This window comes from Tachysurus vachellii, chromosome 26 (assembly GCF_030014155.1).
Source record: "Tachysurus vachellii isolate PV-2020 chromosome 26, HZAU_Pvac_v1, whole genome shotgun sequence".
Classification (NCBI taxonomy): Eukaryota; Metazoa; Chordata; class Actinopteri; order Siluriformes; family Bagridae; genus Tachysurus; species Tachysurus vachellii.
The window spans coordinates 9,461,679-9,488,321 of NC_083485.1; the positions used below are offsets into that span (position 1 = coordinate 9,461,679).

The window sequence follows — 26,643 nt, forward strand, 5'->3', positions numbered from 1 at the left end:
AGTGTAGAGAAAAAAAAGTGACGTGGACCGAACGGTGATTCATTCAAAACTAGGAGGAAAAAATGAAAAGCCAGACCCACCTTCTCCTTCCTCCCCTTCCCGACTCCAAATAAGGGAACTCGTGATGGACTTCAAGAAGCCCACTTATGAAAGCGTAGGCTAGAACCTGTAGAAAACTGAATTGGAGAACAGAAAGCGTTATGCAAGCCGCAAGTGCCTCTCTTGGAGATGCTGTTATATAAATAACCGACATGATTTCAAGAGCTTGGGGAGATTATGATGCCTCGGGAGCCTAGGAAGTGATTTCAATTCCCTGCGGGTTGTGGTTTTGTTGCTTTCTTTGTCTTGCTTACTCTTACACACACACACACTCATCAACATGCTCCACTTTGTTATCACTCTCATCTCCTCACTGTCTAGACATAATATGCAAGAGAAAATACTGGGAACAGATAGAAATCTGTTCTCCTGATTTCCACACGTCTGCTTTTATAAAAAAAAAAAAAAAAAAAAAAAAAAAAAAAAAAAAAGACAACTCTTGAAAGTTTGAGACAAATGGAAAAAATCCACAATAAAACAACTGCTGGATATAATTAGAGGCAAGTGTGTGAATGTTTAATGAGCAGTCCTAAATAAACCTCATACAGAACAAACACACACGTACACCGTACAGTGCTCTTGAATTCTCGATACTGATTGGGTAGAATATATGTTCTAAAACATTACGGTTTCTATAGGAACAGCTCATTCAATGTCTTGTACAGTGGACGCTTCACATGTCCAAAGGCTACATAAAAGAAAAAAAATAAACCAAAACATTTATTGCAATATTCCAGGAGTTTCTAGTAACAGGGATTTTCTAATGATGCATGTTTCTCTATGGTAATCCTCAAGACAATGTTTTTGTCATTTCTTGGTAAAGCTGTTTGACTGCATCATTAACTTTAAAAGAGATGAAAAATAAACCACAAAGCTGTTGAGAAAACGCCTGCTTTTAGCTCAGTTATTGTAAGCGATGACTGGAACTTGTCTCAGAGGTTCCACTATTGTTAAATGTAACTATAAATAGTTCATTCATCAATAAACACAACATTGTGATTGCTGGTAGTTTGCTGTGATGTAAGAGAAATAAAACACTTGTGGATCTGCTGATTATGGAAAAGAAAGCATTTTGGGATGAAAGGACAATAAAGATTAAATCATGAACAGATTTTATATCATTGATCCAAAATGCATTTCAAGAGACCTTTAACTGTTGGCTGTGAGGTTTGATGGGGCACTTGATGAGTCCAGTGATCAAAAAATAACAAGAACCATGTTTGATATTGGCCCTTAGGAACAACATAGTAACAAAACTTTTCATTTGGGTCCTTTCATACACTTTAATAATTTCTTTAATAAGTTTACACTGGAATGTTACTCATTATTACCCTATTCATTATTTTACAGAGTTACAAAAAAAAAAAACAAATAGATTTTTTTTCCCACTTCCCACCTGCAATATGATTAACAAAACAAAGACAACAAAACAAAGTTGAATGTCTTTCTTTTTTTCCCTTGGAGCAATGAAGAGAGTCAAGGCATGAATACAGAGAACTTCAAGTGTTATTACTGATCAAGACCTGGTGCTAAAAGGAAAAGATTCACCAAGAGTGAAATGTACACAATTGTGTTTTTTACCTCAAATGTAATAAATCAGCAAAGATGTATCTAGTGTTCAAAATTTTGCTTCTTTGCCAACAAATAATGGAAGTGTCTGATGGTGTGACAGACTTTCATTAGCGGTGAGTTACTCTAGTCTCATTTCGCATGGGGTAGCTGGAAATTGGTGTCATTTCACCTCGTGACCAAACTCTTCCTTTAACAAGCTCCTAAATCCCACATGAGCAAAACTCCTACACTCTGCTAACAGCATGTTAAGCTGCACCAGAGAACGTGTTGTATTGCTCATGACTGACTCAACAAAGCTTGAAAAGTTAAGGTAGTTGTTCTGTAATTATCGATCCTTCAAGGATTTTAATGCTAAAACTTTAAATCTAACGTTACATCACAGCGCAAGTGAAACCGTCACCAAATCTACAGGCCCTGTTTCTTTTAAGTTCTAGGTAAACGTGGCCCCAGAGGACTTCCAAACCCAACAACTGTATGTATTGCACTCTACAACAACAATAGTGGCACAGAAAGTCCGTTTCAGGAGTTCGCTGTGTAAGCCAGGACAATACTGCCTCGTTGATTACGAAGCATAGGAAAACACAGACTTATTTATCGTCTCGAAGCGATCCTCAAAACGGGTTTCAGTGCCATCCAACATGCCACTTGGCTTGCGGATTGCAGGAAAAAAAAAACAAATAAAAACAAAAAAAAAAAAAAACAAGGCGATAATGCAGATGAACCAGATACAAGTTTAGGCATGTGCAGCAGGCAAAAAAAAAAAAAAACAACAGAGGGAGGAGGGGAGGCGAGTTTATCACATACACAAACATGTAAAATGAGGTCTGTTTCATAGCACATGGTCCTGCCGGTACAGGAGAGGAGTAGTGGTGTGGACAATGGCGTCTCTTTCAGTCAAAGACAGGAAAAGAAGACAGTGCAGGGATTTCAGACCGAGGAGAATCCCAGGACCCAAAAACGTACGCAGGTTTGAGAAGAACATGTGATACTGGCTAAATTATCCTAATTATGCTAAATTAGATTAACCTTCAGTAAAACACCATAATCTATACACCCGAGAAAAGACATGGTGGATTTGTAGAAATTCTTCTTCCGTTAGCTCCATGTGGTTTGGAACTCATAAGTTTGACCGTCTTTCTTGTTCAAACCAAAATCCCTTCATAGAACAATTTAGTTTTGTACATAGATACAAATAAAGCAGAACACTGCCAGCCATGAGGAAAAGTTTGGGTTGTTTTTTTTTTTTTGGAAAGTGAGGGGAAAAGATTGTTTTGAAGTCCTGGTGAAGTACGGCTGAAGGCAAAAACAAGAACCATTTTTTCATGCTCTATCTTTCTCTCTCTAGCGTGTACTGCGTTTATATTACAGTCAGTCCACTGGTCTGATGTTCTCTCAAGCTGGTCTCGGAGTTATTCTTGACGATTTGTTTCCTTAGAGTATTTCGTACTTGTCGACCACGAAAGACGTTTCTGTGGAGAACCGCACCGGACTGTTCCCGTCCACCTGAGACGCTTTACTGACCTGTGAGAGGGAAAAAAAGCAAGATATATTGAATGAGAATAAATGAGATCCTGATCTTTACACATAAACAGTAGTCAATGGACCAGAACCAAAACAGTGTAATGGTGCACTTGTGATCATTGTCTTAATTTAATAAAATTTTAAGTATAGTACAGTATAAGGCTTACTGTAGAAATATAGTACTGTGCAAAGGTTTTAGGCAGGTGTGAAAAAAATGCTGTAAAAAAAAAGAATTCTTTCAGAAATATAAATAACGAGTGTTTAAAAGAAAAATCTAAATCAAATTAACATTTGGTGTTATTTTTTTTGCCTTCAAACCAGCATGAAGTGATGGCACGGCCCCCACAGAGCCCTGATCTCAACATCATCGAGTGTGTCTGGGATTACATGAAGCGACAGAAGGATGTGAGAAAGCCTACATCCACAGATCTGTGGTTAGTTCTCCGAGATGTTTGGAACAACCTACCAGCCGAGTTCCTTCAAAAACTGTGTGCAAGTGTACCTAGAAGAATTGCTGCTGTTTTGAAGGCAAAAGGTGGTCACACCAAATATTGATTTGATTTAGATTTCTCTTGTTTGCTCACTGCATTTTGTTCATGTATGAAAATGAATGTTTAACACTTCCATTTTTGAAAGCATTCTTTGTTTACAGCATTTTTTCACACCTGCATGAAACTTTTGCACAGTACTGTAGATGTAGAACAAAATTAACCACCTGCTTACGTTTACTTCCCAGCTACACCTTCTTGCTTGCTCAGTGGAGGAATTACTTTAGCACTTTATTTGTGTGTCGCGGTGGTGAATAATTCCATATAATATCTTTCAATGATGTTGAAAAGGTAAAAAAAAAAAAAAAAACCCCACTGCACTTATGCTAGCTCTTACACCTCTACTCTCTACTTTGCTCCTCTAGCACTCAGCTAAATTGTCCTTTGCTTGACATATTACTTTGCTTATAATTCCATATTTGTAAGTCGCTATGTAAGAGGAAAGCACTTGTTAAATAATATGTAAATACGTTGAAAATTAAACTGAAATGAACTGAGTGCCTGGATTACAACTGAAAAATTCATGAACTACACTTAGTCCTGTTAGAAGGTACGAGTTCATAAGCATATTGTTAGAATACGTACATGTGCGCATTGACAACGTTCGTATCTGTAGAACAAAACCTCACCGTGTTAGAAAAGGTGATTTGATGTTGCCTGCAAGTCTCTCGAGTGCAAGTGATGAGCTGCTAATTGCCACATAAACGAAAGGACATTTGGATCTATTTTTATTACTAAACTAGATTGTAAAATGCTTTCGCCCTGCTTACGAGTGTAGCCAGATACATAAAGGAAAGTAGCAGTGGAGTGTAGACAAAAAAAAATGGACAGAAAAACAAGCAAGGTAAAAAAAAAATAAAAACAACATTGTGGAAGCTCCTGCTTTATACTGTTTTGGTTCACTATGCATCTGGTGCCTCTTCACCATGCGTACAGGTATATTCGTGTACACATACTGTACAAACTCCTTTATACCCAGGGGCAATTACATGAAACCAGAGAAACAATGTGATCTCTGTGACTTTAAGCGTGGCAGGGTCGCTACTGCCTGATGAACTAGTTTGAGCATGTTAGTGTATTGGTTTAAGAAACTGCTGAGATCCTGAAAATTTCACATATAAGTCTCTAGTGCCCCTTTTCCACCAAAAAGAACCGGGTGCTGGTTTAGAGCTAGTGCTGGTGCTGGTTCAAAGTTGGCTCCACTGGCGAACCTTCTAAGAACCTGTTTGCCTTTCCACCGGCTAGAGAGCCGTCACAGGGCCGAGTCTGACGTCACTGTATGTGTCACGTTACACAGCAACGTTAGCGCAGCAGCGCCAAATACAAACACATCAAGAATGGCGGATGTTGCTTTACTGTTAATGCTCATGGCTTTGTCAAGCGGTTCTTAAGTCTAGACCTGCAACGATTGTGCTACTTAAGAACCACTTTTCCTGGTTCAGAGCTGGTGCTTTGGCTGTCGAAAAAGAAAGAACTGGTTCTAAATTAGGCTCTGGCTCCGAACCAGCACTCAAACTGCCTCGGTGGAAAAGGGGCATAGAGTTTACGGTGCATAAAACAAAACTAAGTGAGTGACAGTGGAAAAGTCTGGTAGATAAGAGAGGTAAGGGAAGAAAATGGCCATCATCAATGGTTCTCATCATTCTTTTGTACCTGGATGTCACAGTAGCTCCCTTTAGAGACGAATGATACATGGATAGGAAAGAAGTCATTTGGCTGGCCAGCTATGCTGAACTCCAGACTGCCGGTCTTGTTCTTTACGTCCACTACGGGTAGACACCACTCCAGAACGTTCCGTCTGCTGTCATGCCTATAGTCTCCATCCAGGTCACCAATCACAGGTGCACCCACGCCCGATCTGTATTATAGGCATAAACGCATACAGGTAAATTATGACAGGTGACAGGACACAGTTAATAATTTACAAGTTCTCCCATTAGAAACAGAATACTAGATAGATGTAGTGTGTAATGGATCATTAGACAGGCTTACGGTATGGGGATTGAGATGACGATATCATTAAGCTCCAGCGATTCCTCCTGTAGTTCATACTCAATGTTAACATCACAGCTAGATCCACTCTCTGAGGGCCAGCAGTTTACTGAGGGGAAAAAGGGGGAAAGATTTAACCTACTCTGCACTATAACATCACTAACAGAGACGTTCCTGAAACAGTAATTGAGCCAAGCACTGACTTGTTAGTGGTATAAGGGACTCGTCTGTGGTCTGGAGTCTCCACTTCAGCACTCCCACGTCGTTGTTTAGGGGGAATGATTTCTCTGGGTTCTTCAGGCCGATTATTGACTCTGCTGTAAACAGCTTCTTATCTACGTTGGGGTGGGTCTATGGGAGGGGATTCAGGTTTTATTTCAATGGCAAGGCAGGCACATTTGTCATTGCAATCGCAATATAATATATATAGCTATTTTATAAGTAGACTTCAAGGTATGCATTTCAACCATGTGCTGAATTTTTTTAACACATTAAATGGTAGCTAGACAGTGACAAATGTATGACCTCATGTTTAGGAAGAAAAAATGCAAATCTAAGAAAATAGGTTTTTGATTTTAATGATGCACGGAGATTCTGACAGATCTTTGAATAAATCTAGATGTTTCAGTGGCCTACCTGTAACTGGACCCCTCTCTTATCACCGTTGTTGATGAGCAGTCTGATTCGGCCGTTCTTCTCGTCTGAGACCCGGAGAATGATCATGCCCAGTACCTCCATGTTCTGCAGCCCTCCATCACGCCCACACGTCAGCGTGATCTTTTCCTCTATCCGAAGGTGCACACTGGAAATAACAGAGCAGAGGGTACAAGAATGACACAGAGATACAACTACTTAATATGGTCAAATTGTCTACACTATATGCATCACTGGCACTATCTGCATACAGGCTTTCCTTAAAAGCTAAATCTAGTAAAAGCTAAATCTTTCCTTAAAAGCTAAAATTAGTGTCTCCGGAACACAGCATTTATTTTTACAGAATTCTAAGTTTAAAATGGTTTTAATGATCAGTATCATTGACATCAGTCTCTGTTCAAATGACTTGAGGTAAAACCAAAAGAACCAAAGATTATAAGATCTCAGTTAAATTTGGTGTTATCGCTCTCACACTCTCATACTGGTCATTGGAAATTAAACTTGGCACCTCATGGCAAAGAACTTTCTGAGGATCTAAAAAAAAATGCTCTACATAAAGATAGCATAGGCTATAAGAAGCTTGCCAAGACCCTGAAACTGAGCTGCAGCACGATGGCCAAGACCGTACAGCGGTTTAACAGGAGAGGTTCCACTCAGAACAGACCAAAGAAGTTGAGTTGCACTTGATCAGCATCGTATCCAGAGGTTGTGTTTGGGAAATAGATATATGAATGTTGCCAGCATTGCTGCAGAGGTTGAAGGGGTGAGGGTTCAGTGCTCAGACCATAAGCCTTACACTGCATCAAATTGGTCTGCATAGATGTCGTCCCAGAAGGAAGCTTCTTCTAAAGATAATGCACAAGAAAGCCCGCAAACAGTTTGCTGAAGACAAGCAGACTATAAGGACATGGACTACTGGAATATGACCAAGATAAACTTATGTGGTGTCAAGTGTGTGGTGGCAACCAGGTGACGAGTACAAAGACGAGTGTGTCTTGCCTACAGTCAAGCATGGTGGTGGGGGTGTCATGGTCTGGGGCTGCATGAGTGCTGCCGGCAATGGGGAGCTACAGTTCATTGAGAGAACCATGAATGCCAACATGTACTGTGACATACTAAAGCAGAGCATGATCCCCTCCCTTCGGAGACCGGGCCGCAGGGCAGTATTTCAACATGATAACGACCCCAAACACATCTCCAAGATGACCACTGCCTTGTTAAAGAAGCTGAGGGTAAAGGAGATGGACTGGCCAAGCATGTCTCCAGACCTAAACCCTTTGAGCATCTGTGGGGCATCCTCAAACGGAAAGTGGAGAAGTGCAAGGTCTATAACATCCACCAGCTCCTTGATGTCGTCATGGAAGAGTGTAAGAGGACTCTAGTGGAAACCTGTGACGTGCTGGTGAGCTTCATGCCCAAGAGGGTTAAGGCAGTGCTGGAAAATAATGGTGGCCACACAAAATATTGACACTTTGGGCCCAATTCGGACATTTTCACATAGGGGTGTACCCACTTTTGTGGCCAGCGGTTTAGATAATAGTAGTTGTGTGGAGTTATTTTGATGTTACAGCAAATTTACACCTTTATACAAGCTGTACACTGTTCACTACATTACACTGTAGCAAAGTGTCATTTCTTCAGTGTTGTCACATGAAAAGATATAATAAAATATTTACAAAAATGTGAGGGGTGTACTTACTTTTGCCAGATACTGTGTAATGGCACGAATTGAACTACAATTGCCTTATAGAACCTACAAACACTTTACTTTTACATTACACAAATACTTTATATATTAGGGTTATTGAGACTCTTATGGTTTAACATTACTATCTTGAGCAGATTACTGGGTAAAACAATGAAAACAAAGGAGTAAAAGACATATTCTGGTTTATCTTGTTTATAAAAGCTACAAGGACATGCAACAGCACTAGGAAAGAACCAATTACTCCTCCCAGATTAACTGTAGCCTTAATCTGGAACTTCATACAATCTCAAATTGTTTAAAACTGGTGTGTAGCAGCTCTAAGCAAGCCATCCGGTTGTGTTAAACAGTGCAGAGCTAAATCTATAGCTAGGGCTTACCTCTCTGTGTTAGCAGGAGCAGGCAGAGATTTAGATGCCTCAGAGGCTTTTTTGCCAGTGCCAGAGAGGATAATGTTTTCACCCTCTGACTTCAGTTTATGCACAAAGTCGTCCACCTCTTTACCCCTGGCCCCAAGTTTCAGGGCTTTGCTTGGACCGCTAGGCCTGAGGAAGAATACAAGCAGTTAAAGATTTAGTTCCACAGTAAAGTTTCAAGTGTCAGGAAACATGAATGCTGGACGTGTCCACAGCCTGTGGAAAAAAAAAAAGTCATGCAGGAAATAAAGGTTTTCAGAAATCTAAGATTTTCTAAAGCTCTACCTAAAGGCTTGTCATGTTAAATCTGTTGATTTCCAACTATGTTCATGTTACCTTGAACACACTGCTTTGCTTAATATTACATTTCAATTAGTTGTGATGTCTAACAACTCGTCCAACAAGTTATGTGACCAGCAGCTAAGGCTTCCAACAATAAAAGACAACAAAGGAAATTCTAAAGCAATTCAGCTTCATCAAAACAAACGTACATCTATCATGCACGTGTTTTCTGCATGTAACGTGTAATTCAATGATATTCACTAACAGTAAAAACTTGCACTTCTACAAGCTGTAAACTTTATTTAAAATCATAGTCTACAACATTATGATTGTGCAGCCTGTAGTTGCCAAGTGAAGTTTGCCTTAATAGTATTTATTACACCAATGTGGGCAACCAGACTAGACACAAAGTGTGTTTCTTCACACTTTCTTGTCACAGTCAGGTGTAAACTGCACTGTTTTAACAGCTGGTCTAACTTTCATCTGGTTTGCTTAAGAAAAAATAGTGTTTACTGAACAAACCTGATGTTGAGGGTGAACTGACTGGATGGAAGATCGTATGCACTGTACACACAGACACGCATGTGCACACGGACACACACGTGCACTTGGAGCTACCAATTTGGTGTAATGCAAACTGCATATCTAAATCATCACATGCTCATTTCCAGGATATTCCTTAGTACATAAAACAGTCCCAGAAACTTACAAAACAATTAAGTAAAAAAAGACAACAAAATCATCCAAATCCCTTCAATCTTACTATTCAGCTTTTAGGCTACACTGTCAGATAATAATTCCAGTTCCCAAGTTTGCCCACTCTTTTCAAATTTAAAATTTAAAAAAATTATTTCAAAAGATGACTTTTTTTTTTTACTTGCAGTGATGTTTTCTTATCTTTTGTGCCTTAATTTTATATCTCTGCCTTGTGATCAAAGTCAATTTGCCATCTCGTTGTTAAGGCCATTACATGTGATAGAACATACCAGAGAAAACTCATCCTATGGTATTGCATTCACTATTCTGAGTTATTTTCATTAAAATAAATAAATAAATAAAACTATTAGCACCCTTGCTGATATTTTGCCATGTTCATCGCTTAAGTAAGAGTTCTCATCTTTACTTTATCTAAAACATTGAAGTAAATTATCATCTTTGTGGACTGCATTAAAAATAAATAAATAAATCGCTGTATTTTGCTTCTTTTCACTGTGAGAGAAACATGAATGCATTCTAGCACCAACTTAAATATGTATGGTTTCATTTCAAAAAGATTTAGATTGTTTCATGCAATATTTTCACTATCAAATCCCAAACCAACGTCCTCCAGAGAAAGCCCTCCTACTTTCACAGACGGCAAAGTGACAAGATTTGCAAAACACGCACACAGAGCGAGGATATGAATCTGCAAAAGTGTGTTACCTGGTGGGTGCTGGAGCAGGTTTAGGTTTCTCTGGTTCAACCAGGGTGTCTGTGATGATGGCTGTGCTGCTGCTACTGCTGCCGAAACCACCAAAACCTGGAGATTTCTTCCCACGCTCGGTGTCCCTCCGTGCCTGCTGCAGCTCCTTTGCTTTCCGCCTCATTTCAGCCTTTGCCTCCCGCTCCTGGGTCTGAAAACATGCGAGGGAAAGAATAAATTAAAATGAAGTCTTTCGTGTAATGCTTTTCAAACCTGTGAATAAAATATAGTCAGAAGATAATCCGCTGCCTGTTTTTAGCTTTTAAATATATAACAGCTGAGTTCTGGGATAGAAAGAAGGAAGCGTCCTTAATATGGAGCCTAATTCACACTTCATGAAGTGCTAATTAAGCAGATGGCACAGGGCGAATTATCCAGCAACAGCACCGATTTGGATTCTTGGATTTGACTGATTGCTTGTTTGTAGCTTAGGTATGCAGAATACGCAGAGTGCATCCTGCTGCTTCTCTCACAGTATTGCTTTCCCTGCACTTCTCCCTCATTCATCTTTCACTCTCTCACCTCTCGAACAGCTCGGAACACCTTCTCCTCATGCGAGTCCATCTCAGTGAATGTCCTGATCTGGGCCAGATTGACGTTCTCTCTGTAACCAAGGGCGACAATCTCGTCAAAGGCAAAGATGAGGTCGAAGCAGTGCTCAGAGATCTCGCTTTCCTCCAGCACACGGCAGTATTCAGGAATCTGCACAGCCATCACACTTGGGTTCAGTGACCATATTTAACAGTGCAGGAAATATATGAGATTCAGTACAGACAGGTGAAATATGCAGTTTGTAATGTTTAATGTTTATAAACTAACAAATATTCTATAATTTCGAAAATAAGTCAATAAATTATTTGCAATACTGCCATGCAGTGGATCTGCATGAATTCTTCACTTCAAGCTTATATTAGCATTTTTGGTCTCTACACCCAAACCCACTACACTTACTGTACCATAAGGAAAATAGTTTTAAAAGAGAGGCTTGGGAAGAAGGAGAAGGTGTATTAAGGTCTGCTTTGCAATCACAATTTTGCCATGTATAGAGCTACATACCACACGTGAGAAAAGGCGAAGAGTCTCCAGGTCCTCCAGAATGTTGCTATTCTTGGTGGTGACCAGCACCATATAGAGCTTCTCCAGAGGCTGGTAGACATAGCGCACACTCTCAGTCTCCACAAATGTGTGCTGCTTGCCCGTGTTCATCAGCTTGGGGAAGGCGGCTAGCAGGCCCTCCACACGCGTCCGTGTCATCTCCACAAACTGCCGTGACACCAGAGCTTTTCCTGCCTTGGTGCACACTGCTGCAGCCAACAGCACCTGCAAATGCAAGTCAGGACAATCACTGACTGAACATATACAAGCGATATTTTTTTTCTTGCTTCCTGCAGTTTGAAAAGGAGCAATATAATTGAGAGAAATAATGATGCAGTTTTGACTCATCAAGGCATTTGAGCAAAGCAAATAATCACTTTCTTTATATCCTTTAATATTTTAGTCATTGTTTGTTAGTGTATTTTCAGATTAGAATAAATATTCTTAATGTCTGTGTGACTCCTAACAATCAAGCACACATCATCATCATCATCATATATTTGAATAAGAACAAAGTAGAAATGCCTTCATATGAGAATAATTAAGTAAAGACATGTCACATAGACTACATTAATAGCTAATGGCAAACAACTCTTTAAGCTCAACTGACCGGTGACTTTTAACAGCTGACTCAACAGCCTAAAGTAAAGACTCACATCCACACCTTCCTCAAACAGACCTGAAGCCTCCTACTGCTTTCAAGCTGAATGCTAAATGTCAGCAGAACGAACACACACACACACACACACACACACAGAGAGAGTCCTGTTCTGCTATAAGGGAAGAAATGCTACGTCCTTGAGATTTATCAGTCTTTCATCAGTCAGAGTTTGTGTGATTTTAGGTGCTGAACTGTACAAGCCACTGATATAACTGATACTGATGGAAAACATGGGCTTCATATTCGCAGTTAGATTATTACTGTATCGTCACGTTATACAAAATATTGCAATAAATTAAAAATATTTTTAAAGAAAGAATAAAAACAATCATATAATAGATCATATTTACATAGATCTTAATAAAAAACCGTCACTAAGAGTATGGAGATTTTTTATTTTTACTTCTGTCTATAATGTCATATGTTTTTAACTAAATGTCCCATTAATAAGATGTCATGTGATTCTTCAGATAAGATTTTTCCTGATGTGTACACTAACAGTCCATAATTGTTCCTGGTTTACAAATAAAAAGGTGCTACAGGCTAGCTGCACTTCAACATAATGAGATAAAAAAAATTAATTACCAACATTATAAAATGTCACTGTAGATAAAATCCAGCTATAAAACACTACTTTTTTTTTTTTTTTAGTTTTTGCTAACCCCGATGCTAACAGGCTAGGCTAAATGTTATGCTACTTACTGTATGGACACTGATGCTAACTCGTGTACGTTTTAGCATCTGGCTACACTGATGTAAACAACTCACAATGAACACTTGTATCAAAAAGAAGGTCTTAATAACTTGATTTCGAAATTTAATAACATCTCGCAAAACAGCTTGCTGGCCGTTTTAGCTGCTTAATTAGCCAGTTAGCTTCACGTCACATATTGCTGAATTGCTAGAACACGTCTGTCAATGAAATCCTTAGTTCATATTTATCCACCAAATAAAACAATCTCACCATGTTTACGTGTCTGTAATGCTCTACGCCGTCGTCCTGTTAAAATAAGCGTCGTGATAAATAAATCAGAAATTCTTTGCAGCACTCAGCCTGTCTGTGGTTCAATATGGCAGAACCGTCGCTAAGCCACGTCTCCAACCGGAAGTAGCCTATTGGGGCTCCGTCCCAAAAAGCAACTTACGACACATATAGTGCACTAGATAGTCTGCACGTGGCGTTGTTTCATACCCTACGTAGTGCATTTGTCTATAAATAAAGGAGACGTTTGGGATTTAACCGATGGTGAGTATGTGGAAGATTCAGCATCAGCAGTGAGTCGGTTGTTTAGATACAAATGCCAATTATTTAGATACGAAACTCACATTATTACATTACATACTTGTTAAAAAAAAAAAAAAAAGACTTTTGACGTCCATTAATTACTCATTGGCTTGAACAAATCCTACATTTCAGTTTTATATGGAATAATATTCATATTTATATTCATAAATCATGTCATTTTTATATCCAAAGTAATAAAACAGATTCTTAAACCCACCATACATACCATTGTATAAGGAATAATTTCATCCTTTTCTCTCCCTCGCTGCCTTATTGTCTAGATTATTATCTATTATTTAATTATCAATTTATTATGTATCTATAGGCAAATATTTACCATGTAAATTCTGTTATTTGCATGACGATTTCTAAATGGAATGTTATTAAAGATGTAAATTGATTCTGTGATTCTGATATTAACGTTATGACCTAAATGTGAATAAATAAAATAAATATGCTTATAACGAATACGTCCTATTAAATGCGCAGTCCTATGCGCATGGCACCGCTGACTTGACGCTCATGAACACCACTAACTTTAAACCGTAACGGTAGGAAGCGAGGTCACGAGGAGGTAATCTTGGTAGCTGGTGAAGAGTCTGTAAAATATGTAATAGCAAGCACTTTTTTCACTTCAATCACTGCAAGTTAGTGCATGAAAAAAGGAACTTTTTTCGTTTGGTATTTTGTTCGGCAGGGAAGATGTCACAAGAAGTTAATACTACTGAAGTAAGTTCTGTCAAATTGTATGATTGTGCGCCGTATATCTTTGGACAACTTTGATTGGTTGATCTAAATGTCGATCGGAACTTTTGCAGCGTGCTATTGGTTAGTTACTGACGAGCCATCATTTATTGGCGGAAAGGGAGTAAAAGGCGGGACTAAAAACTAAAATTCTCATACAGAGCATAATAATTCTGAACACTTGGCTAATGTGTGAAATAAACAATATGCTTTGAGTTTGTGAACCGAAGCCTCATAAAATCATAAATATTGTCTTTTAACCTTGACATGTGGATTGACACAATGAAAGTAGTGGTGTGACAGGAGTCTAGATGTTAGTTAAGCACATGGTTGTATATCATTACTATGGTATTAATTGAATTGCACGACATGTTCATGCCTTTAACAAACAAATTTCATAAAAGTGTAGTAAAGGTTATATTATTTATCTAACTAACTTGTGAATAGTGACCAGAAGTGACCAGAAGTCTATTTCTTTGAACAGGGACTGTGTGAAATGTGGAGCACTGCCATAATTCTGTATGGCTGATTTAATAGCAATAAGTTAATGTTTAGTTGTGGGAGTTGAATAACATAAATAATACTGGTTTAATATGAATCCATCAATCTGTTCTTCAGCGAAGGTCGGCGGACTCGAACAATGATGACGAGTGACCAAAAATGTAAAGAAATGTGGGAGGAAGAATCCAACCTATATGAGCAGATATTTTACTGATTATATTAATTCGATGTTGCACAATTGTTGTAGCGTAGATGCACACTGGGACAGGAATCCCACCACCTTGTGCTCACTCTACGAACATGGTCGGAGTAGGTGGAGCAGGAATTTTCACTCTAAATTGAGTTAGTTTAAAAATTCATCAAGGCAACCAAGGTCTCGTTTTATGGCAACTAATTCAAATTAAAGGCGTGAAAGTCCAGTGAGTCTATTATCTACAGAAAAAAAATCTGTTGTCTTTCAGAAATCCATGTGTACAATGGTAATTCAGTTTTATATTCAAAAAAGAGAGACATTATATCCCTTTTCCAAAGCTCAGAGTTGTTTTGTTTTTGCGTTAGTGTCAGTTTTGTGTTGTTTTTCGTTCAGGTCAGTTTTTGGAACTGACATCAGAGTTACAGGCAGCTCGCACAACTAGATTACTTCATGATATTGGTGTAGCACCATTTTTGGGGTTAAGGGCAATTTGGGATTCAGCCATCAAGATGTCAGTTAAGATGACTTAATAGCAATGAACAGAAGCAGTGTTGTGGAAGAAGGAGATATGTGTGTGTGTGTGTGTGATCTGATACCACACACACACTGACACACCAACTAACAATGAGTTAGTTAGCTGTTAGTTTATCAGCGTTGTACAGAAGACACAGGGCGGTGGGAGGGTAGATTAAGACCATATAGGACGGGATGACTTTCTTTTCCGAGCCACCACCCCAGAGTTCATTCATTCAGCAGGCTCTGGAAAGTGGTGCACAGCATCTTCAATCGTCTGAATATTTCAACTATCTAAAGGCTTAAGAAATAAAATGGAAGGGCCTTTTATGTGTGTAAGAGTGAGTTGAATTGAAAGTTTGTGTTTTGTAGTATTACTGAAAAGCTGTTTGAGGTTTGTAAATTAACTTCTGCCTTTCAGGAAGAAAATGGAAAAGTCTCTCGAATTATTCGCATCGGAACTCGGAAAAGCCAGGTGAGAACTGTTTTGTTGTTGTTATTCTATTGCTGTCTTTATGAGCTCCTATTTGCGAAGCTGCTGTGACCTCCAGCTCAACTATGCTGATTTGGCCTAATTTGTGAGGAACAAAAATCCAGGAAAAAAGACTTATTTGCTTTTAACTTTATCAAGGCTAATTCCTCAGTGGCCTAAATTCTCTAGTAGGTCTCATATGTTGGATTTAGATCACACTTATAAAATGGGAAGATTATATATGTGTATCATTTGTGATATTGTGCTCATTCATAATATTACTGGAATTAAATAATAATTGAATGACCAGGAAAGAGCAGTGAATTAGCACAGGGTTGATGGAGGAGTGAGAGCGGGTCGGTCAGACATCGTGTTGGGATCAGATCAGACTAAATCACCATGTCTTCACAGAGATTACTGAGTGTCTGCATCCACTTAACTTATACCTCATTTGTCTTTTAATAAATGTATAATCTTCATCAGTTTAAAGAACTCCTGCACATGTTCATGTGTTCTGCAGGTGTTGTATCGTGTGTGTGTGTGTATTGTGTAGTTTGTATTGTTTGTGTGATGATGTACTGTCACTGTTTGTTTTCTCTTAGCTGGCTCGGATTCAGACAGACAGCGTGGCTGAGAAACTGAAAGAGCTCTATCCAGACTTGCAGCTAGAGATAGGTAAAGAGAATTTCTTTCTTTCTTTCTTTCTTTCTTTCTTTCTTTCTTTCTTTCTTTCTTTCTTTTTCTAAACCCATGTATATTACCTAGTTTTCCATTTCTTTTCTTCGCTTTTTCTGATCTTTTCTTTTCCTTCAATGACATCATTGTCTTTCATTATATCATGTCCCTCCTTCTCTTTCGCTCTCTGTGTGCGTCTTCTCGTTTTCTTCTCTTTCTTTTCGTCTCTTGTCTTTGCAGACTCCTTTACAGACAGCTAAGTGATTGTGTTTTACTGAGACTGTGTAATCCACACCACTTCTCTTCTCTCCTCTGTCACAGAGATCATTGCTGATGTCAGAATGTGGCACAGTACTCTTTTTTGTTGTTGTTAAGTTCTTGCTGTGTGTGTTTCACAGTTGCCATGTCAACAGTTGGAGACAAGATCCTTGACACTGCCTTATCAAAGGTAAAGTTAGCACACTATCCTAATCCGAGGGATGTTAACCAGGGATTTCCTCTGCGGTTATATGTGTACAGAGCTTTTGTTCTTCTTGTTACAGATTGGAGAGAAGAGTTTATTCACCAAAGAGCTGGAGAATGCCCTTGAAAGAAATGAGTAAGAGCTAGGTTTTCTACACTGCTTCAAATGTTTAGTCTGTACACTTAAAATGTTTAGTTAGATATACTGCCTCTGTGTGTAGCGCCATCTGCTGTGAGAACACTGTTACAGCAGGAAAGATAGCAGTAACTCCTTAAACATTAACAGTAAAAAGTATTGTTTCAGCTGAGAGGGTGTTGCACTGATGGTGTAATTATACAGAGATGTAGTCAGTTACTTTATCTGTTAAGAAAATGATGCAGCACCAATAAAGATCAAGGTAATTCCGAGAACGTGATCGTTTCGAACACTGTCCACTTCATGACCATTTGAAAAATTGTTATGTACCAGTCCCTTCGGGATTTTGTGGAAGCTTCTTGCGATTGTTGTTTCTCGATTTTGCTTTTGGAACTTTTGTGCTTTTTTTTTTTTTTTTTTTAATCATTCAAATTGCAAGCACGAGATGATGCTTTAAAACTGCTACCAGTGAAGAGACCTGTAGTTACTTTCTGTGATAGCCGTACTCATGTTCAACGCACGTGAACCTATGACGACTTTGGTTGAATGTCACACAGATGGCCTCCGTATATCGTGGAACGTGCTTGATTTTGCTTTGATTCCTGCGATTGGAAATTCACAAAATCCTGGAGGGACTGAGGAAAATCTTAGCTGTTTGTTAGTTAGGTGTTTGTTCAGTAACCTGGAAAAAAAGCATAAAAAAACAACGATCAGTTTGTCAGTTAAGAAAGCTGTTTATCTAAGAGGTATAATAATAAATCGGCAACTAATATTCTCGCTATTTTACGACGTTCCTCTCGGATACACTAACAGCTGAATAGTCTGTATATTTTACATGTAAGCGTTTAGATTTTTTTTAAATTTAGAAACCCAATTTCACTACAGAAAATCTTAGATTTGCTAATCTAAATCTTACTAACCAAACAAAATGTAGGCAAAAAAAAAAAAAAGTTTATTTTCTAAATTTTATTCAAATCAATTTGAAACTAAGAAATTTGTCTTAAGTGGCAGATTATTGTCCTTTATGTATGTGTTTATTTCTCAAAAGAGGCAACACTGTCCCGTAATCAAATGCAACCATGTAAGGCTTATTATGTATGTCAGGAAATATTAATATTAAAGAAATAGAAAGCCAATTTGTGTAGTAATAGGCTTAATTGCGTTTATTTCTTATTTAATCATCTCATGATGAAAAATACCAGTTAACCTTTCCTGTATTCTATATATGATCTTTCCAAGTGGTATCTAATGTTGACTTGGACTTTATTGCACACCTTTTTAACACAGTTTAAGGAATCTGAATTTTGTACAATAGAACAATACAAAATAATCGAAACATCATGAACACAAGCTTTATATAAATCTATGATGAATTATAACCAAATTAATAACACAAGGCATCCGGTCTCTACAATGGAAATTGAGTGTTGTCACTGCTCAGTTTGTTTCTTCTCTTTTGGAGAAAGTTCTGCTGTGAAAAGGCAAGGCAAAGATCAATTCATTTGTTGGTTTTAGCCTGATTTATTCCATAACAAACAGGGTTGATCAGTCTTGTACTCTTTGTCTGTAGAATTCTTCTCATTAAAGCTCAAGGTAAAGCTTTTGTGTGGGAAAATGTGGGAAAACCGGGCCTTTGTATTCAGTTCAGTGAATAGGTTTGTTTAGTAACACTTTTTTGGCAGATACTAATTAGCTAGATTTTTCTTTTAGAGGCTCTTCCATGTTTAAACATTCAGTGATTTTATCTGCTTTATTAGGAACGACTATACATTGATGCACATATCTAGTCAGCCAATCATGTGGCACTTAATATCAGCTTCACTTAATGTTACGCAGCATACATCAGAATGTGGGAAAATGTAATCGCACTGACTCTGATTGTGACATAGATGTTTAATGTGGCTTTTTTTCTGCGATGCCTTTCTGCTCGTGATCTTTGTAAAGAGTTACTAGAAACTTCCTATCAGCTCAAACCCTTCAGGTCATTTTCAACTCATCATCCACAAGGTGTTTCAGCCTGCAGACCCTACACTCACAGCATGTGTTTTCTTCATCACATCGTTCTGTTAAAATCTAGAGATGGTTGTGTGTGAAATTCCCAAATGATCAACAGTTTGAGAAATACTTAATCTTGTCTGTTTGGTATTAACATCCATGTCACAGAGATCACACTTTTTTTCCATTTCTGACGTTTAATGTGAATATTAACTGAGGCTCTTGATAATTTTCTGCATTGTGCTGCTACCACAATAATGGAATGGTATGTTTTTTGTTTTTTTAATCATCATATATAATGAGCTTTTTTTTTTTGTTTAACTCCCATCTCCAACACCAGGGTGGACCTTGTTGTGCACTCTCTAAAAGATCTTCCTACTTCTCTGCCTCCTGGTTTCACCATCGGTGCTGTACTCCAGTATGTTTTTTAAAACTGATGTTGCACACATTACTTCATCTTGCTCTATTATCATTCTCTTTGTATGGTTTGTGCCTATACGAGCAGTGAGTTCTTTTTTTGATCTGTTTGATCCTTAGACGTGAAAATCCTCATGATGCCGTAGTGCTTCATCCAAAGAATGCTGGACTTACCCTGGACAGCCTGCCAGAAAAGAGGTAAACCTTTTACACAGAGCTGCTCTTAATTTCGTCATACTCCTAGGCTGGTGGAATGAGTTTTCTGTAGTGGATAGATCAATCTCTTACCCTGTGTGACCTTGATATCCTCTTTCAGCGTGATAGGCACGAGTTCGCTCCGCCGGGCTGCGCAGCTAAAAAAAAGGTTCCCACAGCTGGAATTTGAAAACATTGTATCCTCTCTAAAGCTCTGTGTTTGTGTGGATGTGTGTGGATGTGTGTGTGTGTGTGTGTGTGTGTGTGGATACACACATTTATTGCTCTGAGTATTTTAGAATGCAAAAAAGGTGCTTGTCTCCACCAATTTCCCACACGAATCCTTTACTCGGTCGATTTAGAGAGGCAACCTTAATACTCGTCTGAAGAAGCTGGATGAGAAGGAGGACTACGCTGCCATCATTCTGGCTGCTGCTGGTCTCAAGCGCATGGGCTGGGAGAGCCGTATCAGTCAGGTGCTTACGTCTTTACCTCGACGTTACTACGAGAACGATTCAACACACAAGATTTTATTTATGTACACAGCTATACACTCACCGGCCACTTTATTAGGTACACCTTACTAGTACCGGTGTGGTCTTCTGCTGCTGTAGCCCATCCGCCTCAAGGTTCGACGTGTTGTGCGTTCAGAGATGCTGTTCTGTATACCTCGGTTGTAACGAGTGGTTATTTGAGTTACTGTTGCCTTTCTATCAGCTCGAACCAGTCTGGTCATTCTCCTCTGACCTCTGGCATCAACAAGGCATTTGCGTCCACAGAACTGCCCTCACTGGATATTTTCTCTTTTTCAGACCATTCTCTGTAAACCCTAGAGATGGTTGTGCATGAAAATCCCAGTAGATCAGCAGTTTCTGAAATACTCAGACCAGCCCGTCTGGCACCAACAACCATGCCATGTTCAAAGTCACTTAAATCACCTTTCTTCCCCATTCTGACACTCGGTTTTAACTGCAGCAGATCGTCTTGACCATGTCTACATGCCTAAATGCATTGAGTTGCTGCCATGTGATTGGCTGATTAGAAATTTGCGTTAATGAGCAGTTGGACAGATGTACCTAATAAAGTGGCCGGTGAGTGTATAAGGTATACAACTTGCAGTGAAGCGAAAACCCAGTCACTCCCCTGTAGATTGTGCATATATATATAAATGGAAAGCGATAAATTTCATGCAGTGTTTAATGTGAGTTACATGTAGCAAGAATAAAGTGTAGTGAAGAGATTTAGAAGGTGATTTGGAGGTCTGTATTGAGAAATCTCTTGGCCTGAGGGAAGAAGATCCTCCTGAGCCTCTCAGTTTTAGCTGTCAGACTGCAGAAGCGCTTGCTCGATTGCAGCTGAATGTCTAACAAGGCAGAGTTTAGCATGAAAGCAGAGAGAAGCTATTCCTAAGTCCTCTGCTATTGGTTCTGATTGAATTGACTCATTTCCCAGAAGGGAGGCTTTTTGAAATACATAATGGCCTGGGTCAAGAGGATCAGCGATTATTTTGCTCATTTCCTGATACTGAAGACTTCTGGTAATGTGATCTAGTGATGTGCTGTAGTTTGGCCTTGGGCCATGCAGTGAATGTGCAAAACCAGACTGTTATGGAAGAGTTGATATGTAGCACATTTCAGTAACACTGTGGTATGCACATATTTTACTGTTTGTGTGAAAGGTTTGTTTATCCTGGTCTTTTTCCAGATTCTGGGTGCTGAAGACTGCATGTATGCTGTAGGTCAGGTGAGTGACCATGCATTTCTGACCATGCCAAAATATCAGTCATTTTCAGATTTTTTAGCATGGGTTACTTCTGTATTGTTTACTTATTAAAGATCATTCTGAGAACATCATGGTTTTGTAAGGCACCGTTTATCCTATGCAAGGAAACACCTGTTTTACCATCTGTGCCAACGGTCGCTGAAGAGCGCAAAACACCGCTGTGGTGTTTGCATGTTTGTCAGAATGATTAATTAAGAGAAGAATATACAGGAATAAAAAGTGAATCCTCTGTAGCTTCGGATTCACCAGTGAATAAAATTCCTGGATAATCTCACCCTCATTTGCAGGCTACTGGCATCTGCTGGTTATGTTTTGATTTTTCTTCCAATTTGCACTGCTTACTTGACCTGATAAAATTCTGATTGTAGGGTGCGTTGGCAGTGGAAGTGAGGGCAAGAGACCGAGACATCCTCAAGATGGTGTCTATTCTCCACCACCCTTGTACTGTGCTGCGCTGCATCTCTGAAAGGGCTTTCCTTAAGCAGCTGGTTAGTCTTCCTCACTCACACGTAAATATGGTGTATGTACATGCATTTATTTTTACCTAATCTGTGTTTTCTCTACCGCATGTACATTATATTTAATATAGACTGGAATGTCAAAATGTTGTCCAACAAACCCTCAGAAGTCTCTTTATACTGGAAGCCTAAGGGCAGCTATTGAAAAGTTCTAAACATGAACATGTATGAGCTGCTCTTGCTTTTTTGTGTGCTTTTTTTTAGAGAAAGCTTGCCAGAAAAGTCGATTAAGCAGGAGGTTTTCGCTTTCATGCAACGGCAAGATTTGCAAACCAAAAAAACGCCACGTACATCAATATGAACATGTAGCACTGCGTCTTGCATTAAGACCATTCATTCACCCTTAGTAACTGCCTGGTCAGAGTTGTGTTGATTTTAATGTAGGCTACTGTTTTGTTTTAGTTTGGGGAAATAGAACTAAGAAAATATATATGAAATTATCATAAGTAGGTACAACATTACTTTCCTTTAACTCTTTTTAGTGTCTAGCTGAAACAGTTTACGAACTCAGAGGCTGTGAATGAGGTTGAGGAAGAGTCGGGGCATGAATTCACAGACATGTCGTGTTTTAGCATTGAGAATTATAATAGTAAAAAACAGTTTAAAACACAATACAACTGCCTTGATTCACATGCTGTACTATTTTAGCTGTGCGATATCTGGTTGAGGTAGTGGCTGTTTGCACAGACAAGTCAAGTAAAATTTAATTGGAAGACTCAGTCCTCAGTTCTCGGTACACTACAAATTCAGTGTACAGGGATAAAGCTTAAAAAGTATAGGACTATCTTTTTAAATGTCTTTCACTCTGCCTTGCATTTAGGAGGGAGGCTGCAGTGTTCCTGTTGCTGTCTACACAGAAGTAAAGAATTCTGTGGTAAATATTTCACACACAAACACACACACACTAATTAACTATTTCTTTATGAGAATAAACAAACCGAGTTAGAACTAGTACTTACACTTACAGAGAATAGGCCCCTTCAGTTCAGTGTTTCAGTTCAGTGACCTGGTTGTGTTTCTCAGCGTGTGTATGTGCACACAACTGGGGTAAAGCGACCTGTTTTCTGCTTGTAGCTCTATTTGACAGGTGCAGTTTACAGTCTGGATGGTGCTGACTGTTTGAAGGACACCATGCAAACCAATATCGAATTAGATAACATGGTAAGTGCACAAGGTCTTTTATTTTATTTTCATCCTATTGGCCGGCAGTTCAAAGATCCAAGCTGTAGTAAGTTGGGAAAAAAAAGCACTTAATATCAATTGTAAAAACACTTCCAATTAAGAAAAAAAAACAAACCCTGGTGATAATTTAAAATATTTACTGAATACAGAGACACACAACCTGCTTAGAAGCTGAAAAGATAAAACGGGGAGAAAAAAAAAGATTATCCATGATTTTTATCTTGTGTTTTCTTTTTCAGGTGCATCACAGCGCAGAGGAGCGCGCTCATGTCGGAGTCACGGCCAACAGCATATCGCTGACTGCTCTGGACGCTGCAGAGAAACTGGGTGTTGATCTCGCCAACCTGCTGCTCAGTAAAGGAGCCAAGGACATCCTTACCATGGCCAGACAGCTTAACGATGTCCGATAACAGCTTTGTTCAGCTGCAAGCCAACTGCTCTACATGATACACTTAACACTGCCAACATCATAAATGCATACACACATGTTTGAAGTGAAGGGCATAACAGTATGATTATATACCTCTGTTGTCATCACAACACGTTTTCCAGCACTGAATGCACTGAAGTGATGATATTTCTTTTCAGTGCTTTAGAATGAAAACAAACCATATACATGCTCATGATTTCTTGAGTTCCATGTCAAATAACTTTCTCAGGTGACCTCAAAAAAAAGCTTCATTTGCTAGTCAAGGCTTCTGAAACAGGGTTTTACATACAACATTGAGTGTAGCTGGTGTTCAGTAGGTCTGAGTTCTCTGTATCATTATTCTATACTTAAACTGCAGAATATATAAAGAAATTTTATAGTTTTAGTAGGTTATACATTTTTATTATTTAGTCATTAAGCAGTTTGGAGCGTTGTATGTTTTCTTATATTCCATTTATTTCTATGAACCTATACTTTCTACACTCATTGCAGTAATACTTCTTTCATAGTAGCTGACTTGGGCTTCTTTGTATTCGTTGTTGCCTCTTAAAAACCTTGGTACAGATCAAAGGTGCCCAAATTTTCAGCAGCGATCATTAATAAGGTTGAAAGAACAAATCCTTTAAATGTGAACAGATGAACACAACAGTTGTGGTTGCAGTTGTAACTATTTTGAATGGAACAAGCTGCTAAATACAGTAAGCTGTTTAAGCATGTAGAAATGCTAGCAGAAAGAAAACCTATAAATGACCATTACTGGTCCTACAAATTGTATTTACTAAAATAACAGTAAGAATATGAACATCTTATATGTATTGATTCATTTTGTGACACACAAGTCAGCTGGAAACAACTTTCTGACTTTGAAAGATATCCCAACAGATTGGTCTGTGTTTTGGCAACTAGTAGCTCAGTATATGATGTTTATTGATTATTAGTACTACAGTATGTATATTAACCCCCAAACAGACTCAATCATTTGTGCCTTAGTTATCCATAAAAATGGATGAACAATGCAGCAATTTTGATTTATATCGTTGCCTACAGTTGTAAAATGTGGACAGCAAGCATTTCATGTTTATTTTAAACCAAGTAAGATGACTTTCCCCGATCTGGTCCTTTAATACAGGGCTGAAATGGGTTCAGGAAGTAAACATGACTGTAGAAAAGCTGCAGGATGAGACTCAGTTTAATACTGAATCATTTATGGGTTTGGTCTGATGCCACTAATCCCTTTATAGTGCCTTAATGTGATCATACAATCTGTAAAATGCATACGAAACTGAAATTAAAGATGTTTTTGTCCACTTCACGTTATTATTTTTTTCCCCCACACTGAAGGATTTCTAACGACACCGAAGCTAATGATTGCTAAGCAACTGTTTGGATGCTAAACGCTAGCTAACATTTTAACTTTAGCAGTGTAATAAAACTCATTTAGTGAAGGGTAAAATCCTGAATATGTTACAACAGACTTAAAAACCTTGTGGCTATAATTTACCATTTAACAGACGATACAAAATAAAGTCAAGTTTAAAGCATTTATTCAGAATCGTATAAAAGCACAGACACATCAGGACAACACGAACAATGGAAATTGCTCTTTTCAGTTAAATTGGGCGGCCCTTAAAAGGGCCTTTGGGTTTTTTGATGTTAATCAACACGAGTCCGAGTCATGGTTTAATATTCTTGGGACTGAGAAGCGCTTTTCTTTCCCGCCTTGCCGGAGCTTGGCGCGGCCTGGCCGGTCTTTTTGGGCAGCAGCACCGCCTGGATGTTGGGCAACACGCCGCCCTGAGCGATAGTCACTCCGCCAAGCAGTTTGTTCAACTCTTCGTCGTTACGGACAGCAAGCTGCAGATGCCGAGGGATGATTCGGGTCTTCTTATTGTCCCTGGCTGCGTTACCAGCCAACTCCAGAATTTCAGCGGTCAAATACTCGAGGACGGCGGCCAGATACACAGGAGCACCAGCACCAACTCTCTCAGCGTAGTTTCCTTTACGAAGGAGACGGTGCACACGACCGACGGGGAACTGAAGACCAGCGCGGGAGCTGCGAGTCTTGGCCTTAGCGCGGGCTTTTCCTCCGGTTTTGCCTCTTCCAGACATGTTCGTTAACGCGATCCACTTCTTCTTCCAGAAAAAGAAAAATCAATGTGAAGATTTAGCGTTTGTTGCTGCAGTATTTAAGGACAGGCCGACAGTGGTCGCTTCGACCCGCCTCCCAGTTTTCATTGGTCACGCCGCTTGAACAAAGGATTCCATTTGCTATCGCAGCGAATGCGGCATAGGGTGCCAATTCTGATTGGTGTTAATCGTGCCGTGCATAAACAGCGTAAGATGAGAGACCAATCATAGCCCTGCTGATTCACGCTAACGCTCATTGGGTGGTCGGGTCTGTCTCCGCTACCATTTGTTCTTATTCCTGTCCATCACTTTTAGGCGGAAAATTCAAACCAATTAAACCCACTCCCTCTGAATTTTAAGTGACTGAATTTAGGTGGAATGTGAATACAGGCGTCGATAGAATGTTTTAAGGAGAATTTTTTAGATTAGTCTTAAATATGTTCGATCTGTAATTTATAAGGGATTTAAAAGATCTCATTGTACACGTACACGAAAAAATAAACCCAGAGGGAAGCCAACAAATCTATCTTTATTAATTTTTGTTTATTAAGTTTTTTTTTTGCAAAACTCTTAACAGTCTTGTCAAATATCCCAATCTAACCATAAAACTTATAAAACTTATCACACTTATTCTCATGGTGATGTTCATATCTTTATATCTGAAATAAAATTATTATCTGAGGAAATACAAACTTTTTCTGTTGAATTACATTTTTTTGCACCCTGACATTCATTTAGATCATTTAGCAGACTCACTTATTCAGAGTGACTTACATTTTTATTTCAATTTATACAACTGAGCAATTGAGGGTTACAGGGTTCCTACAGGTTTCTTCAAGTTAAATTCAAGTCTTTTTAAGACCTTTTTAAGACCATTTATATAAAAAAATAATACCTATTTCACGTCCCTACCAGCAAAGGAAAACAAAATCCTTGAACTTGTGTTCATTTATTTTTCAAATGTGGAATGGGTAAAAGATAAGCCAAGCAGTGTGAAAAATAAAAACAT

At 38.8% G+C, this 26,643-nt stretch overlaps 3 protein-coding genes across 5 annotated transcripts; 1 reads left to right on the forward strand and 2 right to left on the reverse strand.

The window, feature by feature from the left end:
* Positions 1-1,587: 1,587 nt before the first annotated feature.
* On the reverse strand, positions 1,588-13,116 carry arcn1a (archain 1a). The gene is made up of 10 exons (XM_060862520.1): positions 12,972-13,116; positions 11,308-11,571; positions 10,774-10,953; positions 10,212-10,402; positions 8,472-8,636; positions 6,369-6,534; positions 5,936-6,083; positions 5,733-5,841; positions 5,394-5,598; positions 1,588-3,192 (listed from the first exon to the last, which is right to left on the reverse strand). Exons 1-10 carry the CDS (start codon positions 12,972-12,974, stop codon positions 3,103-3,105), a joined length of 1,521 nt encoding a protein of 506 aa, XP_060718503.1. The 5' UTR covers positions 12,975-13,116; the 3' UTR covers positions 1,588-3,102.
* Positions 13,117-13,847: 731 nt separating this feature from the next.
* hmbsa (hydroxymethylbilane synthase a) lies at positions 13,848-24,814 on the forward strand. 3 transcript variants are annotated; one of them, XM_060862521.1, is made up of 14 exons: positions 13,848-14,021; positions 15,665-15,718; positions 16,318-16,390; positions 16,789-16,838; positions 16,933-16,988; positions 19,324-19,401; positions 19,521-19,598; positions 19,717-19,792; positions 19,958-20,071; positions 21,300-21,338; positions 21,746-21,865; positions 22,716-22,769; positions 22,970-23,056; positions 23,317-24,814. In XM_060862521.1, the coding sequence occupies exons 1-14, from the start codon at positions 13,995-13,997 to the stop codon at positions 23,485-23,487; spliced, it is 1,077 nt and encodes a 358-aa protein (XP_060718504.1). In that variant the 5' UTR covers positions 13,848-13,994; the 3' UTR covers positions 23,488-24,814. The 3 variants fall into 3 exon arrangements, with proteins under 3 accessions (XP_060718504.1, XP_060718505.1, XP_060718506.1); XM_060862522.1 differs by lacking the exon at positions 13,848-14,021 and adding an exon at positions 15,103-15,584; XM_060862523.1 differs by lacking the exon at positions 13,848-14,021 and adding an exon at positions 15,103-15,578.
* Positions 24,815-25,034: 220 nt separating this feature from the next.
* Positions 25,035-25,724, reverse strand: LOC132840781 (histone H2AX). The gene has a single exon (XM_060862759.1). It carries the CDS (start codon positions 25,614-25,616, stop codon positions 25,188-25,190), a length of 429 nt encoding a protein of 142 aa, XP_060718742.1. The 5' UTR covers positions 25,617-25,724; the 3' UTR covers positions 25,035-25,187.
* Between the last annotated feature and the right edge of the window lie 919 nt (positions 25,725-26,643).

Excerpts from the sequence above, each read along its gene's own strand:
- hmbsa (XM_060862521.1), top strand. The coding sequence starts at position 13,995 with ATGTCACAAGAAGTTAATACTACTGAA. Across the intron at positions 15,719-16,317 it reads TCGGAACTCGGAAAAGCCAG|CTGGCTCGGATTCAGACAGA; the intron begins GTGAGAACTGTT and ends GTTTTCTCTTAG. Across the intron at positions 22,770-22,969 it reads CAGAAGTAAAGAATTCTGTG|CTCTATTTGACAGGTGCAGT; the intron begins GTAAATATTTCA and ends TTCTGCTTGTAG.
- LOC132840781 (XM_060862759.1), bottom strand. The coding sequence starts at position 25,616 with ATGTCTGGAAGAGGCAAAACCGGAGGAAAAGCCCGCGCTAAGGCCAAG.
- arcn1a (XM_060862520.1), bottom strand. Across the intron at positions 10,954-11,307 it reads TTCGCCTTTTCTCACGTGTG|ATTCCTGAATACTGCCGTGT; the intron begins GTATGTAGCTCT and ends ATGGCTGTGCAG. Across the intron at positions 5,842-5,935 it reads GTCCCTTATACCACTAACAA|TAAACTGCTGGCCCTCAGAG; the intron begins GTCAGTGCTTGG and ends TTTTCCCCTCAG.